This window comes from Mustela lutreola, chromosome 15 (assembly GCF_030435805.1).
Source record: "Mustela lutreola isolate mMusLut2 chromosome 15, mMusLut2.pri, whole genome shotgun sequence".
Lineage (NCBI taxonomy): Eukaryota > Metazoa > Chordata > Mammalia > Carnivora > Mustelidae > Mustela > Mustela lutreola.
The window spans coordinates 46439699-46455885 of NC_081304.1; the positions used below are offsets into that span (position 1 = coordinate 46439699).

At 51.9% G+C, this 16187-nt stretch overlaps 2 protein-coding genes across 10 annotated transcripts in view; both read left to right on the forward strand.

Moving 5' to 3' along the window:
• RAP1GAP2 (RAP1 GTPase activating protein 2) overlaps positions 1 to 10156 on the forward strand; it is a 236673-nt gene extending 226517 nt beyond the window's left edge. For 8 of the 9 annotated variants that reach the window (XM_059149700.1, XM_059149701.1, XM_059149694.1 and 5 more), the window contains 6 exons: positions 325 to 438; positions 657 to 774; positions 1203 to 1329; positions 4565 to 4641; positions 5080 to 5118; positions 5989 to 10156. In XM_059149700.1, coding sequence (XP_059005683.1) covers positions 325 to 438; positions 657 to 774; positions 1203 to 1329; positions 4565 to 4641; positions 5080 to 5088 — 445 coding nt within the window. In that variant the 3' untranslated portion in view covers positions 5089 to 5118; positions 5989 to 10156. The remainder of the gene's footprint in view (positions 1 to 324; positions 439 to 656; positions 775 to 1202; positions 1330 to 4564; positions 4642 to 5079; positions 5119 to 5988) is intronic. The other variant, XR_009348166.1, reaches the window with a different exon arrangement.
• A 994-nt stretch (positions 10157 to 11150) lies between these two features.
• Positions 11151 to 12377, forward strand: LOC131816752 (Y-box-binding protein 1-like). The gene has a single exon (XM_059149703.1). It carries the CDS (start codon positions 11237 to 11239, stop codon positions 12194 to 12196), a length of 960 nt encoding a protein of 319 aa, XP_059005686.1. The 5' UTR covers positions 11151 to 11236; the 3' UTR covers positions 12197 to 12377.
• The last annotated feature ends 3810 nt before the right edge of the window (positions 12378 to 16187 follow it).

Below are 16187 nucleotides of genomic sequence, written 5' to 3' on the forward strand. Positions count from 1 at the left end.
GCCCTGCCAGGTGGGATGGCCAGCGTCAGTGGGGAATGGATATAGGCTTGGAAGCATCCAGCCAGGACTCTTGCTCCATCTCTCTTGACTCACCCAGGAGCCCGCGGTAGCCACTGAGGGAGCAGGGACCCCTGCTGTCCGCTGCAGCTCAAATGGGCCTTGGGGGAATGGAGGTCCTGGTGGCTGTGCTCTGGCAGGGGATGCTGTCACCCCACAGGCCCTGTGGCACTGAAAGCTGCTTGGGCCTGTCTAGGGCCTGGGGGTGGGATGGGGGCTTAGGGGCTGGCTCTGCGACCTCACCCCTCTTTATTCCTCTTTCCTCAGTGACAGTGCATCCAGCAACCCCAAGACCCCAGATGGTGCACACTCTTCTCAGGAGATGAAGTCTGAGGCTTCATCCAACCCCAGTTCTCCGGAAATCTGCCCTAACAAGGAGAAGTAAGAGAGCGAGGGTGGGGGCAGGGCCCAGGGCCGGCTGGAGCTGCCTGGAGCCCTGGAATGCACCAGGTAGAGCCAGCCTTTTTGCCTTGAGAACTCTGTGAAACACAAAAGCCAGCAGGCAGGGGCCACAGGGAGGAGGAGTCACTGCCAGGTCTGACCTGTCTGGGGGATGGTCTCGGTGAGTGACCAGGCCTGTCCCGCTCCCGTTCCCACAGGCCCTTCATAAAGTTGAAGGAGAATGGCCGAGCCAACATCTCCCGCTCATCCTCCAGCACCAGCAGCTTCAGCAGCACGGCGGGGGAGGGGGAGGCCATGGAGGAGTGTGACAGCGGGGTAGGTGTGGCTCCCTCCAACCCTGGGGAGCAGGGAGAGGCACTCTGGGCCCAGCCAGACTCTGGCTGTGTGCATTCAACTAGCTGCTGTGGGTAGAGCCCCATCCAGGCTCTGGGGATGGGGGTGGAGGGAGGCGGGGAAGGGAAGGTATGGAAACAAAGAGATGGGCCAGTCAGCTGTTTATTCTCCCTGGGAGTGACATAGGAATAACAACAGAGGGCCAGGGGCCACACTGAGTGGGGTCCCTGCTGTGGGGTTCCTGGCCAGAGAGGAGAGGATCAGGGGCACTTCTGGGGTCAGCAGAAAGACAGAGCAGGTTCATGCGGAATGTGGGAGGCAGTGTCGGTGTCAGACCTGCCATGGCACAGGCCACCCTGTGGGGCCGCTGAGGCTGGAGCTGGCCTCACTCACCCAGCCTCTCTCCCCAGAGCAGCCAGCCGTCCACCACCTCACCCTTCAAGCAGGAGGTGTTTGTCTACAGCCCATCTCCGAGCAGCGAGAACCCCAGCCTGGGGGCCGCAGCTACCCCCATCATCATGAGTCGGAGTCCTACAGGTCAGCGGGGTCTGGGGCTGTGTGCCCTGGGGCTGGAGGGGCGGGGCCTGTGTTGTGACCATGGGCTTGAGCTCCAGCCATACCCTACCACCTGGTTTCCGCTCCAACCCCCAAGTGTTAGGCCCTTAAGCTCTGCTAGCTCGTTCTGTCGATTCGCAGAGTGTTCTTATCATCTCCTTACTCATGGGGAAACTGAGGCTCTGGAAGCTCAGTGATTGGGTAGAGGAGTTGGGATTTGAAAGTGGAGGCTCTTTGGCTGCACCCCATCCCTGATGCTGGGTGCCTGGGCCGCAGTGATGGCCATGACAAGTTCAAGGGTACAAAGTGGGGTGAGTGTTGCAGCTGGAGGGAAACGTGAGTGGTTCCTTGGGGTGCAGTTTGCAGAGGAGACAGGTATGAGAGGAGATGGCAGATAGGATGCTGGGCTGGGGCCGCTGTGGAGACCCTGGCAAGGACTTGGGTATTGTCTGCTGGCAAGAGAAGCCACTGAAGTGCCATCTGGACTAGGTGTCTGCAGCTGGCTGAGTAGACGGGGTGGGTGGGCAGTGGAGGCAGGAAGGGAGATCAGTGAGGGGTCACAGTGGGCAGTGAGGGTGGCTGGGCTGTGGGTTGGGGCTGTCTGGAGCAACGGAGAAAGATGTAGATGCAAGAGATAGCAAGGAGGTAAAATCTTCCACTCAGTAGTGGGGGTTCAGGGAGAGCAAAGAATTTGGGCCCTTGGGGCTTCTGGGATCCCTGTGGTCAGACAGAGTATGAGGCAACAGCTCTGGGGAGGGCGGAGGGGTTGGCACTGGAGGGGACGTGCATGATAGGTATGGTAGGGCACCATCACCCAGAAATCAGAGCCTTGTCCGGCCCTCGAGGAGGGCAGCATCATGTGGGGGCAGGTGCAGGACTGTGGGGTTTGGATTCAAATCCTTGATATGCGACTTATTGGTGACACCAGGCAGGTTACTGAGCCTTTCTGTGCTTCAGTTTCCCCAAGCAAAGGTTGGAGGGAGCAGAATAGTTCCTACCTCGTTGTGGTTGGTTGTGTGAAGATTAGATGAACTCACAGTTATCAAAGACTTAGAACTGTTAACCTGAATGTTGGTTAGGTTAAATGGCAGGAATAAAACAATAGTGTAGTTAATAGTGCTCAACCTGGGGCATCCTGTTCCCGAGGGCGCATTTGACAGCATCTGGAGATATTTCTGCTTTTCATGATTGTGGGAGGAGAGTGCCCTGCATCTGATGGGTAGAGGTCAGGAATGCCGCTAAACATCGACAAAGGATGGAGCAGGCCCCCACTAAAGAAAGGATTTTCTGGCCCGAAACATCCATCAGCTGAGTCTGAGAAACTGGAGTCTGAAGATAGAAGCATAGAGAGAGCCCATTCCTGTCACATGGCCCCTGTGCTAGGCGGCTGCAGGGTTGGCTTCCAGTTCTGGCTGGGGCAAGGACAGGATCACCTCTCTGAGCCTCAGTCTCCCCTTCTGTAAAACCCCCAAACACCTGAACTCCTTGTTCTAATATAAATGCCGTGATTTTTAATAAGACGTAATTAAATATTGAAGGAATGAATGAAAAAATCTGTAACCAAGCCTGGCTCCTACTTGATATTAAATAAATACCAAATCAAATAAGGTTCTGAGTAGTGGGAGGTTTCGAGAGGGTCTGCCACTTGCTGAAGGTCACCCGGGGCATAGGAGGACCCCCTCCTGGGTTTCCTGCACCACACATGGGCTGCTGTCATGCCCTTTCCCCATGCAGTACTGAACCCCTGGCCTCCTGCTGCCAGCCTCATGGAGGCTGTGCTGGGGACCCGCTGACTGGGGTCAGTTTGCAGACCTTTGGGAACCTGTTGTAAGCTGCTTGGCTGCATCTGGGGAGAGATGGGGCCAAGCGGAGGGGGGGGGATCCCCTGGGAAGGCCTGATGTCCCGCATCTGTGGTCTCTGATCCCCCATCATCGGTCATGTCACATCTGGGTGCCTGGGGTCCTGAGAGGGGATTGGCAGGTCTGAATGAGAGGTACTCACAGTCTTGGCTGGAGCCCCTCATCCAAAGCACCAGAAGGAAGCTAGTGGCCTCTGGCTGCAGTGTACTGACCTGTAAACTCCCCCAGGCAAAGGAAAGCCAGAAAGCCGAGTGCTCCCCCTGCCAGGGCTGTGCTGGTCATGTTCCACGCCCAGCTTTCCCATGGCACACATGTGCATGTGCACACACACTTGTGTACTGATACAGGTAACGCTGCATTAGACTTCATTATTCTAAATCTCATATTGCCAAATGATTCTCACCAAGCACTCTGATTGCTCTTTGTCTAACCTCTTTATGTGTGGATGACTGAAAATTGCAGAGGACCAACAAGGTGTAATTTTTTTTTTAAAGATTTTATTTCTTTATTTGAGAGAGCAAGAGAGAGAGAGAGCGAGCAAGCACAAGCAGGGAAGGCAGCAGGCAGAGGGAGAGGGAGAAGCAGGCTTCCCACTGAGCAGGAAACCTGATGTGGGGCTCAGTCCCAGGACCCTGGAATCCTGACCTGAACCAAAGGCAGCTGCTTAACCGACTGAGCCACCCAGGCGTCCCCAGCAAGGTGTAGTTCTAACACGACTGACGATCGCTCTTTTGTCAGGAATGTAAGCCAGCCAGCCACTTCTTTGCTGAATCACCTCCCAATTCTTGAGGGCCAGATGAGAACTGACTCCCATGTTTGTGCTGGTCCTAATGTAATGGGTGCAGACCCGACGCCTTTTCAGATCTCATCAGTATATATTTTTTTTAACATTTTCTTCATTATTTGAAGCCTAGACAATGAAACAGTAGGTCAAGCCCTGATTTTGGAGCATCCACTGCTTTCCATCCTGGGAGGGCTCAACCACGGCTGAGCGCTGGCCTGCAGTGCGCTGCCGGACAGATGGCCACGGACAGAAGTGACCCAACGACAGCTGATAACAGTAAAAATCAGTGCAATAATTAGGGAGTGGGGCCTTTTGGGTATTCACTATCTTTGGTGAATATCATTTATTGAATTATAAGTTTCTGTAATTTAATTTAAAAAAATTCCTGGGTTTACCAAACAGCTCACGTTTCTAAAAATTTCTAAAGATTTGAGAGTTGGCTCTGATAAAATGCTACAGGTCACCTGGAGTGCCTAGGGGACAGAGGAGGCCCTCCCACTTGCACTCCCCCAAACAGCCCTAGTGACCTCTGCAGACCCGCCCACCTTTCATGGAAACTTCTCTTTTTCCTAGATCCCAAAAGCAGAAACTCTCCGAGGTCAAACCTAAAATTCCGCTTTGATAAGCTCAGCCACGCCAGCTCTAGTGCGGTAAGGCTTAGGGACATGAGGGTAGGGGTGGAGGGGGTGGGGGAGTGGGAGGGAGCCTCCCTCATCCCACCTTCCAACCCCCTCCCAAAGCCAGCTGTCTTTCCTGGGGGCCAGAGAAAGGGGTGGCTCATACAGTGCACTGGGAGAAGGAAAGTTCTGGTCGGATCTGGTGGTGATGCCGCAGTCCCCACATGGTACAGGCATGTACCATGCATGGTACATGGCCTAGGGGTGCTGGCCACCTCTGCCACACCTCCTGTGTTAGCATCACACCCTCAGACACATGCAGTTGTGAGTTGGGAACTCTTGGCTCCTGGGGCCTCACGTCCCTTCCTTAGCTCGCCTGAGAGCTGCGAGCTGAGCGCACAGAAGCTTCAGTCAGTGGGGATTATGTTGTCTAGTTATTTAAAACTCTTGTATGGGTTTTTCTTGAAACAGGGTCACTAATGTGAAAGAGGAGTCCTTCGCTTGTCAAAGGTGGGTCAAGTGTTTGTCGTGCTGTGGCCATGAGGGAAGATGTGTCCACGTTGAGATCAGAGTACTCGTGGTCTACTAACCCAAGGGATCCTGAGTTGGGGAAGACCGCTCGCCTCCTCCCTGAAGCCTCTGGGATGGGGCCCGGGTCTGGGTGGAGGAAGACAGCAGAGAGCCTCGGGTGCAGGTGGGAAGGGTTGCCAGGTATGATCTGTAGACTCACTGAGCCAGTCTCCCTGCCCTGGGAGGGGACGGCTTCTAGGAGACAGACGGGCCATAGCCTAGACCTCACGTTCCTCCCTTGGACAAGGGATTCCTCCATTTGTGCCTTTGTCTCCTTGCTCTTGGTAGCCTTTCCCTCCTTGTATCTTCAGCCAGGGCTCTGGCCTGAAATGTGTCCTCCCTGCATGTTCAGAGATGTCCCAGTCCCTCAACATTGTGTGGGATGACCCGAGGGAGGCTCCTCCACTGCGGGAGTGCGTGGTTTTCAGCAGAGTCGGGCCTGGTTCCAGTTTGTCCCCACCAAGGCCCGCCCCCCTGCTGGTAAATTTACTAGAGAGCCATTTGCCTTCCCAGCCCTCTCCCTGCTGAGGGGGCTGAGTCACAGCTGGAGCCAAGTGGGGGCCACTTTGTATAAAACCTGATCTGTGAAAAAGCCGAAGAGACCATGGGAATTCTCACATTCACCTTCACCTGGCTCTGTTCACCACATCGGTGTTTATGTCCAGTTGCTCACGCTGCCTGATGTCTGGCACCCTTGTCTTTGGCCCCTCATGTCCCAAGCCCTTTCAGGGGGCTGAAGCCATAGGTACAAGTTCTCCTTCCTTTCCTTATGCCGTGTTTGGTCATCCTCTCTCTCCTTCTCTCCTCCAGGGAAGCCCCGATTCTGTCTTGGAGAAGGCCCTTGCCCAGCAGTTTGGGGGTGCCAACCATGACTCTGACCGTCACAGCCCTGCTGCCCCACCAGCCACCTGCCCACCAGACCAGCCGTCTGTCTCCATGTCCCGATCTGGCCACCGCCCTGCCTGTCCCCTAGCTAAGGCACTCTGTGAGCACTCTCCTTCTCTCCAGTCTCCTCCTGCTCCTGACCGCCCATGTGATATGTGTCTGGCCCATCCGTCATCTTGTTTTGTGCACAGAGGAAAGAGTTGGGCTTGGGGGGATCTGGGCCCTGGGGACTTGGTCAGAGACTAGTGGGGCAGAGAGTGGTGAGGTTGGGCATGGGGGCCATCAGCATAGTGCAGCATGGGGAGGGGGGCAGCCTGTGCCCTGGACGTGGCAGGCACAGTGAATCCATTTAGTGGTGGCGGAACTAAGATTTGTAGCCATCCTCCATGATGTGACAGGAATCAGCAGTGTTGTTCCCACACCTTGTGCTTCTGTGCTGGGGGCTGCTTTCGTGCCCACCTGCTGACTTCGGGCCTGGCACTGCCTCTAGTCCTGTGGCCAGTGTGTCCTGGGTGCCGGCAGCAGAGGCGAGACAGAACTATGTGTGTGTGGAGGTGGCCCCGCGTCATTGCTGTGGGACAAGCCCCGGGTGGGTCTCTCCCCTTGGAATGGGTGTTTTCCCCAAGGAGGGATGGGTAACCCCCAAGCAGGAAGGAATTGAGGAAGAACAAGCTGGCGAGCTGTGCTCTGGGGCCTTGGCTGGGTGGGGATTAGGCCCCTGCTGGTGGTGGAGGCTAGTGGAAGAGTTGCCTGAACCCCCCGCTGAGGTCAGAGCCGGGGAGGTGAGGTGGGGTGCTGACCTGTACACCTCGGTCGATGTGTGGACGCAGCATGTAGGCATGAGGAAGGAGCAACATCCCTCTAGGATTTCTACTCTTGGCGTCTGTGGTGGGCCCAGAACTACCTTGGGGCTCTTTCTAGCTGCTGTGCCCTTTGGCCTGATTGGTCCTCTGATTCCCTTCAACCGTGGGTCTGGAGGCGATGGTCATGTTGGCGGGATTTTTATGACATGAGTCCCAGCTGGAGGCAGCTCAGAGGCTGCCTGCCTCCTGCCCCCTTGGCCAGAGCCAGCTCACTATTGGGAGAAGCTCCCCCTTTCTCTGCATCTCAACTGTCCTTGTCTGCAGGGTGGAAACCGTCCTTCTGCAGCCCGGCCCCTGGTGGAGGGTAAGGCGGGGGGTCTTCTTCAGAGCTCTGTGGGTGCTGGCACTTCGGGTGTGTGGGGCCCTGTGACACGGGATAGCCCCGGGGCCTTAGGCTGGGCCCCTGCTTCTGGGAGCAGGTGACACAGATTTCTACCACCTGTTTCATCTGCATTGGGATCTGGGCCTATTCCAAAGTCAAAGCAATCCCAAGTCAATGTCATACTTGTTTTTGACTGATGTGACAGTTTCCCCATTGCTTTGCCATTAGAGCAAAACCTTGATCCTTTGTCTCTCACTCGTGTGGACATGGCGGGATCCTGTTTGCAGGCTGGGTGGACCTGTCCTCTCACACTATTTGGGATATGTGTTTACTTAAAATACTAGTCTGGTAAAATTTCTTCCAGTGAGAAGGTCAACAAACGTCTGTTTAGGTTTTATTAAAAATCACTGTAGCAGCACCCACTGCTGGAATGAGGTCTGCGGATTCTGGCAATGTTCTGTTGGCTGGCTTGCTGAAGGAACTTGAAAGGTCAAACTGCATTTAAAAGAAACAACAACAACAACAACAACAACAACAAAAGCCCAACTAGTCCAGGTTCTGGCTTGCCTCTCAGGTAGCTGGTATTTACAGCTGCTTGGTGGTTGTGTTGTGTTGTGGTCTGGGGGTCCTCTGGAGTTTCCTGGTTATCCCCACCCTGTTCTCATACCTGCATTGGGAACCTCATACCTGCTTTCCTTTGCTGCTCCGGCTGCTCCTTCTGCAGCCCCCACCCGCTGGGAGGGCTGTGTCCCCGCCTCTGAGCCAGGATGGCTGAGAGTGTCCAGGGACACCGGGAGGCACAGACATGCTCCCGACAAAACAGACCTGAGAAGTGGTCTCTACCTGCTCTTAGCTACTGGGGGGTGCACTGGGCAGAATCTGAAATGTCCCTCTCTCTGGGTCCTGTTTTACCTTCTTTAGAAAGCCCAGCCCATCTATGGCTCCTAGAGTACACATGAGCACCCCTGAGGTCCTAGGGCTGAGGGGGAGGAGGAGGACAGGGAGTGGGCAGTCTTATGTCACCCCTCTGGACCATGGGGTGGAGAGCTTGGGTTCATGAAGGCTGCTTCCCCCATATCCTCTTGCATCTGCTCTGGCCCAAAGTTTCCTTTTATTGCTGCGCCCAGTCTTGGGGCTCAAAGATTTGCTCAAGTCTCCTTGGTCCCTGGGACCAGACTCATCCTGACGGTGCTCATGCTGGTATTTGAGGCACTCTGCTTGTGATCTGGACACAGAAGAAGTGTTTCCTGGACATGTCTCTGCCTCTGGGAAGGGCCTGACTCATGGAAGAAGCTGTATTGGTCAGGCTTTGCAGGGCACCCAGATGCCTCTGCTCAGTGATTCTTACTTAATTAACTACAGATGCAGAATGAGCTTGAGAGAGAAGGTTGGAGCTAGAGTTTCTAATGAAGGGAAATGAACGAATGAATGAAAAATGAGTGAAAACTGTTGTATGGTTTCAGCCTTGTTGAAATACAAAGCCTTGTATCATCTCGATGTCTAAGGCTTCCAGGCCTCTACTGACATCTAATCCATCCATACTCTCATCCTGCTGAGAAACCTTGGGCTCAGTGAGGGGACATGGCTCACTGGGGGTTGCACAGCCAACGAGTGGCAAAGCTGGGATTGGAGCCCACAGCCCAGCCTGTTCTTCAGCTCCACCTACATGGTCGGTAGAACTGGTGGCTGCGCTTGCTGGGGTCCTGAGTTTCGGAGGACCTGGCCAGCTAGTACCTGGGCACTGGTTGGGAGCTGTCTGTGGTCAATGTGGAATGTCAGTCTCTTCATTTTATGTGCTCAGTTTTCCAGGGAGGGGGCTGGGGTTTTGGGTGCAGCTTGAGCAAAGAAAGATTTTAGTGGACCATTCCTGGTAATCTCAGTTCTTCAGCTTTGGTCTGTAATGGGGGTGGAGGCCAGGGAAGAGAGCAGTTAGCAAGCCCTCAGTTTCCCCATCTCAAGTTCAGAAGAAAAGTGGTTAAAGAAAACTCTTCTCCCGATCTTTAAACAAGGGTCGTTAATAAAATATAGGCTCCTGTGCTGATGTGGGACGAGAGCCAGAGTCACTTTCTTACACTGACTGGTTAAGGTGCCAATACAAACACTACCTTCCTCATTTGATTCTGAGTCAACAGAGACAGGTTGTTATTGGGGAATGGCCAGGGTCAGGTAGGTGGCTGGCAGGGGACCCATTGCTCCTCCCCAGAACTCTAGCTCCCTTTCTCCAAGGTGAGAGTGGGTCAGTGGAGTCTGTCAAGTCTGCCAAGGAACATTAAAAGCTCTGCTGTCTGTTTTACTACCGCCCCTCACCCACCCCAACACTATATCTCCCTCCTTTCAGTCAGACCATCTGCCCCTTGGGAGAAAGGAGACCACCCCTACCAGGGCCAAGGATGGTAGAGCCCTGCCTAGTGAGAGGCTGTTGGGACAATGGCTCTGTCCTGTGCCTTAGTGGCACTGAGGAGAGGGTGTTTGGCTGGAAGACTGGAATTGAAAGGCCATCATCTTTGATTTTGTAATATTTCCACTTGGAACGGTCAGTTCCTCCTTCCCGCTCCTTAGCATGTATGCCAGCGCTCCCGTCATGGGCGTTTCCCTTCTACACTCCAGCCCGGGGAGTGCTGATGTTCTAGTGTGAAGAGATCCCTTTGTGTGATAGAACTTAAGATGTGTAGCTCGGAAATGGTGATCCGTGTGCTGATGACTTTTCTTTCTTTCCTCTTCTTGAGGAGGTGATTCGTAGACCCCGACTGCCTATGTAATGTAAATAATGTACATTTAATTTATTGCTATGGTAGCACATTGTATTTGTTAATGTATAAAACAAATTCTAAAAGGTCGACAAATGTATATTTTGTTGCTTAAATGTGTCTTTGCAGAAATTGACAATAAATAACATATTTTGTGTCCATCATCGTTCAGAGTTCTTTGCTTGGCCCCAAGCCCTGAGCCTCATCTCTCATCAGAGGTTGAATACTGGCATATCTGTACGGCCATATCTGTACATGTGTGACTTTGGCCTGAAGAGGATTCTAGAATACTTGAATTGGTTGCCAATGTTTAGAAAACCACAATGAAAATGAAAAAAAAAAAAATCCCAACCCAGAATTGTCATATAAAATCAGTTTTTTTGCTTCTCCTAAAAAAATCAGATGTTGGATCCACTCCGTAGGCATGGCACAAATTGGTCAGCAATTCCCAGAGGCTACTCCTCCGGTGAGACCTGAGTCACTGCAGTCCCCACCCTTCTCTACCATTTATACCTGGAGCATTTAATCCATTTCTGTTTTGTGCATGGCCCCTGTTGGCATTTGAGTTTGAGACCCTTGCTATCCACTGATTTGTCTCCATGCTGCAGTTTTCCTCCTTCTACCCACTTTTTCCATATTCTCAAGTCTCCTCTTCAAGGGTTCTTTGTGATGAACTGTCCTTTCTCGTAGCCACCTTTGACTCCCAAATGGCCCTGCTCTGATGTACATTTTGCTTTACAATATTTGAATGTAGGTTTTACAAGTAGTATCTGCACTTTTTTTTTTTTTTTTTTTTCCTTAAGAAATTTGAAGACAAGGAATAGGTCTTTTTCAGCTAGGACTTGGTGGTGTGATTTCGGGCAAGTCACTTCTCTGGGTTTGTGTTTTCTTTTATGTATAATCAGAAAAATAACCCACAAGCAAAGCATGAGGATGAAGTCAATCCATAATTGGGAAAGAACTTTGAAGAAAAAAAGGGGGGGCCAGTGTTATTCAAGCATCGGAGTTTCAATAATAATTGTTACTATGATCATAACAACAGCTGGGTGTTTTACTTACGCACTCAGTTCTATAACATAACTTCCTAGTTACTAAAAATCACAACACCCAGCAAAACCACAGGCACAGGGCTTATGGGAAGTGGGGCTTGGGACACAGACTCAAAAACGTTGCCAGTGACCATCACACCCCGGGAGGAGCCGTAGCTGCCGCAGCCGGCCCCAGTCACCATCACCGCAACCATGAGCAGCGAGGCGGAGACCCAGCAGCCGCCCGCCGCCCCCGCCCTCAGCGCTGCGGACACCAAGCCCGGCACCACGGGCAGTGGCGCAGGGAGCGGCGGCCCGGGCGGCCTCACATCGGCGGCGCCTGCCGGAGGGGACAAGAAGGTCATCGCAACGAAGGTTTTGGGAACAGTAAAATGGTTCAATGTAAGAAACGGATATGGTTTCATCAACAGGAATGACACCAAGGAAGATGTATTTGTACACCAGACTGCCATAAAGAAGAATAACCCCAGGAAGTACCTTCGCAGTGTAGGAGATGGAGGGACTGTGGAGTTTGATGTTGAAGGAGAAAAGGGTGCGGAGGCAGCAAATGTGACAGGCCCTGGTGGAGTTCCAGTACAAGGCAGTAAATATGCAGCAGACCGTAACCATTATAGACGCTATCCACGTCGCAGGGGTCCTCCACGCAATTACCAGCAAAATTACCAGAATAGTGAGAGTGGGGAAAAGAACGAGGGATCGGAAAGTGCTTCCGAAGGCCAGGCCCAACAGTGCCGGCCCTACCGCAGGCGACGGTTCCCACCTTACTACATGAGGAGACCCTATGGGCGTCGACCACAGTATTCCAACCCTCCTGTGCAGGGAGAAGTGATGGAAGGTGCTGACAACCAGGGTGCAGGAGAACAAGGTAGACCAGTGAGACAAAATATGTATCGGGGTTATAGACAACGATTCTGCAGGGTTCCTCCTCGGCAAAGACAACCTAGAGAAGATGGCAACGAGGAAGATAAGGAAAATCAAGGAGATGAGACCCAGGGTCAGCAGCCACCTCAACGTCGGTACCGCCGCAACTTCAATTACCGACGCAGACGCCCAGAAAACCCTAAACCACAAGATGGCAAAGAGACAAAAGCAGCCGATCAACCAGCTGAGAATTCGTCCTCTCCCGAGGCTGAGCAGGGCGGGGCTGAGTAAATGCCGGCTTACCATCTCTACCATCATCCGGTTTAGTCATCCAACACGAAGAAATGAAGATGAAATTCCAGCAATAAGAAATGAACAAAAGATTGGAGCTGAAGACCTTAAGTGCTTGCTTTTTGCCCATTGACCAGATAAATAGAACTATCTGCACTATCTATGCAGCATGGGGTTTTTATTATTTTTACCTAAAGACGTCTCTTTTTGGTAATGACAAACGTGTTTTTTAAGAAAAAAAAAAAAAAGCCTGGTTTTTCTCAATACACCTTTAAAGGTTTTTAAATTGTTTCATATCTGGTCAAGTTGAGATTTTTAAGAACCTCATTTTTAATTTGTAATAAAAGTTTAAAACTTGATTTTTTTCAAAAAAGTCAACAAACGGCAAGCACCCGTTAATAAAGGTCTTAAATAATTTAAAAAAAAAAAACAACGTTGCCAGTGACACAATGCAAATAAAAAGTTTAATGAAAATGGCAGCATAGTTTTACACATGTTAAATGATTAAGAAATAAATACTATGACAGGGCTTTTTCCTTTGTCACAGACCTGAGGTTAGATTGTGGAAGCAAGTGTGTGGGTTCTTGTGAAGAGGTGGAAGGAGAGTTCCCTGCAGTCAGGTGGACAGCTGGAGCACAGATGCAGCTGCATGAGGCTCAGGACACCTGGTCTGCAGGGGTCGCTGGCAGATGTGTGGGGTGTGTGCTAGGTCTGTGTGCTCCCATGCAGCTTGATTCAGTCAAGTGCGGTTTCCTGAGTTCACCTAGTACTTTAGGTGGATGAGTTGCCTAATCAAATATGCAGCTTGGGTAAGACTCTAATGTCCCCCTATTACATCAATTGCATCCGGTCCAGTTTCCGTTTTCAAAATAAGTGTTGGAACAGGACTGACTATCTCATTTAGGCCCCCACCCCCCCCGACTGGAGGCAGGTGCTATTATTATCCCCATTTCACTTAAAGCATCAGAATCCAATTGCAGTTTGGGACCTAAATTTGATGCCGATTTGCATGGATGTGCTGACTCCACTATGAAGGTAAGTTTCGGAGAGTGTGCTCAAGGACACACTCAGGAAGGTGTGTTTCACTCCCTTTGTTTGCGCTGCCCTGCCTGGAGGTGCTGTCCCAGGGCCCATGCCTGCGGCATCCTGGGTTGTGGTGGTCACACCTGGCTGTGCGGTTCCTCATCCCCATTCCTCATCCCCATTTCTCAGGAGTTTCCGGCTCTGTCTGTGGCGCCCCCATCAGGGCAAGTGAAGCTGCATCTTTCACTCAGACACCCCCCCCACCCCCCAGACACCCCCCCCACCCCCGCCCCACCCCTTCCACACCCCACTCTTTGGCTGGTTCCTGGGTTCAAGCTTTCTTCCTAGGATCTGGGGGATCACCGATTCCCCAGAGCCTTTGTGGGGTGGAGCGTTTTATGCCTGTGGGGGAAGTGCTGTAGGAGGCATGAGCACTCTTCAGGTGGGCCAGTTACTGTCCCTTCAAGCCTTTGGAGCCTCTGCTGGCCCTGCAAGCTCACCTTTTATCTGGGTTCTGTGTTTATGCACTCTGTCCACTAGATGGCGCTCGTTCTCAGAGCTCCTGAAACCTGTTTCTCCTTGCTGCTGTGTCCAGCAGCTTGCAGCAGTCATCAAACATATTAGGGGACATTATTCTTCCTGCCACACAGGAAACGCTTTCCTGAGGAGCCTGCTCAGGCCATGCTCGGATTTCTTTCAATCTTGTTTCTTGAGCGCCCGCTGTGTCTGGTGGTGCTACCAGCTGTGCTCTGACCCATGGGGACAAAGGGCTGGCTCCTGTAACAATTCCCAGTCCAATTCTGAAACTTTGCAATAGCTATCAGTTATGAAAACCATTTCGTTTTGGTTCAGACCCAGTCCTGTTTGTTTTAAATATTTCATTTATTTATTTGGCAGAAATCATAAATAGGCAGAGAGGCAGGCAGAGAGAGAGGGGGAAGCAGGCTCCCCGCCGAGCAGAGAGCCTGATGTGGGGCTCGATCCCAGGACCCTGAGATCATGACCTGAGCCAAAGGCAGAGGCTCAACCCACTGAGACACCCAGGTGCCCCGTCCTGTTTGTTTTAAACTTCAATTGACATTCAATTCCAAGCCCCCTCCCCAGCCAACCCTCCAGAATAGGCTGGCTGGTGGGCTGGAGTTTTGGTTCAGGGTGAGGCAAGGACTCCCCCCTTGCCCGCACTTCAGTCAGGCTCCTCTGCGCCCTCTTTTCAATGAGGTGTCATCCTGGGTCTGTCTTTCGCCTGCCCAGTCAGTTTTAGCAAAGAATCCTATTTAACTGGTTTATTGAGAAGCCCCCCACTCTTGGTATCCAATCACATTGCTCCCCCCTGCCCTTGCTTCTTAACCAAGTTCTTCTTAGTAGTTTTCCATCCAATTCCTCATCCTGCCCATTGCCTAGAAATCCCCACATGCCCCTGTTGTACTTGAAGTGGAGTTCAATCTCTCTCTCCTCTATTGCAATAGTCTTGAATAAAGTCGTCCTTCCCTGTTGAACTCTGGTGCAATTTTTCTTTGACAGGTGGCTTGTCTGTTGCACATCCATGCCCCTCCTTCTCCCCTGCTCTTCTGCACCAGTGTTGGGGGGGGGAAGAAACCTATTTTGAGACTGTTGCCAAAAGAGCAAACTCATGCGTGTTAGCATGGGCTCTTGAGATAGGAAGAAGACATGTACGAGGGGAAAAAGTCCTGAGAGACAATGGGGAGAGCTCTGCAGAAGGCTGGAAGAGCTGGCAGACTGTGACACAAGTCTGACCTGACCAGAGGAGAGATGGGAGGGAGTAAGACAGGGTGGAGGTATCTTTGGTGTCAGTCCAGTTCTAAGAAAAGCTCAGCAAGGCCACTGGAGAGTCCTCTACCCAAGGCCACCCACCAGGGGATTCCCTCATATCAAAAGAATGAGCCCCAATTTACTATCCTTGCTGCACCCAGTAATTGGGTGGGAGTGGCCTGAGGGAAGCCTGGCTTTGATGTGAGCCATGGAACACAGTAACAGATTGCGGGAGTGTTGTGCTGGGACCATCAGTCAGTTATGCCCCTGTCATTGGAGACCAGCCATGTGAACTTCCTCAGTTTTGGCTGATTACAGTTTACCCTCATTTGTGGGTAGGCCCACATTAGTGGAGGGGGAGGTTGAACCCTTCTCTTGTTTTTCTCTCTCTAGTGCCAAACTTCCATAGGTTCTTTTGCTTGGCAGGCCTGCAAGCACTGCTGGTTTTGTTTGTTTTAAAGACTTTATTTATTTGAGAAAGAAGGAGACAGAGATAGTGATAGAGATAGCAAGAGAGAGCATTAGGGGAAGAGAGGGAGAAGCAGGCTACCTGCTGAGCAGGGAGCCCAATGCAGGGCTCAATCCAGGACCCCGAGATCATGATCTGACCTAAAGGCAGATGCTTAACTGACTGAGCCATCCAGGTGCCTCTGCTTTTTTTTTTTTTTTTTTTTAAGATTTTATTTATTTATTTGACAGAGAGAGATCACAAGTAGGCAGAGAGACAGAGAGAGGGGGGGAAGCAGGCTCCTCGCTGAGCATAGAGCCCGACACGGGGCTTGATCCTAGAACGCTGAGATCATGACCTGAGCCAAAGGCAGTGGCTTAATCCACTGAGCCACCCGGGTGCCCCTCTCTGTTTTGTTTTTAAAGATTGTATTTATTTATTTTGAGGGAGAGAGAGAGCACAAGTGGGAGGAGGAGCAAAGAGGGATATATATAGAGAGAGAATCTCAAGCAGACTCCACACTGAGTGTGGAGCCTAACGTGGGCTCAATTTCATGACTGCAACATCACGAGCAGAGCTGAAATCAAGAGTTGGACGTCCAACTGACTGAGCCACACACGTGCCCCCAAGTGCTGCTGTTTTGTCATGAGTCCCCTGCCATTGAGAGATGGAGCTCAGGCTGGACCCATTTCTCCCCTTCTTCAGCTCCTGCCCTAAGACAGTCTTCAGTTACTGGTTTAACAGTTTCAA

Bases quoted from the DNA above. Each gene is read 5' to 3' on its own strand.
- LOC131816752 (XM_059149703.1), top strand. From the start codon at position 11,237: ATGAGCAGCGAGGCGGAGACCCAGCAGCCGCCCGCCGCCCCCGCCCTC.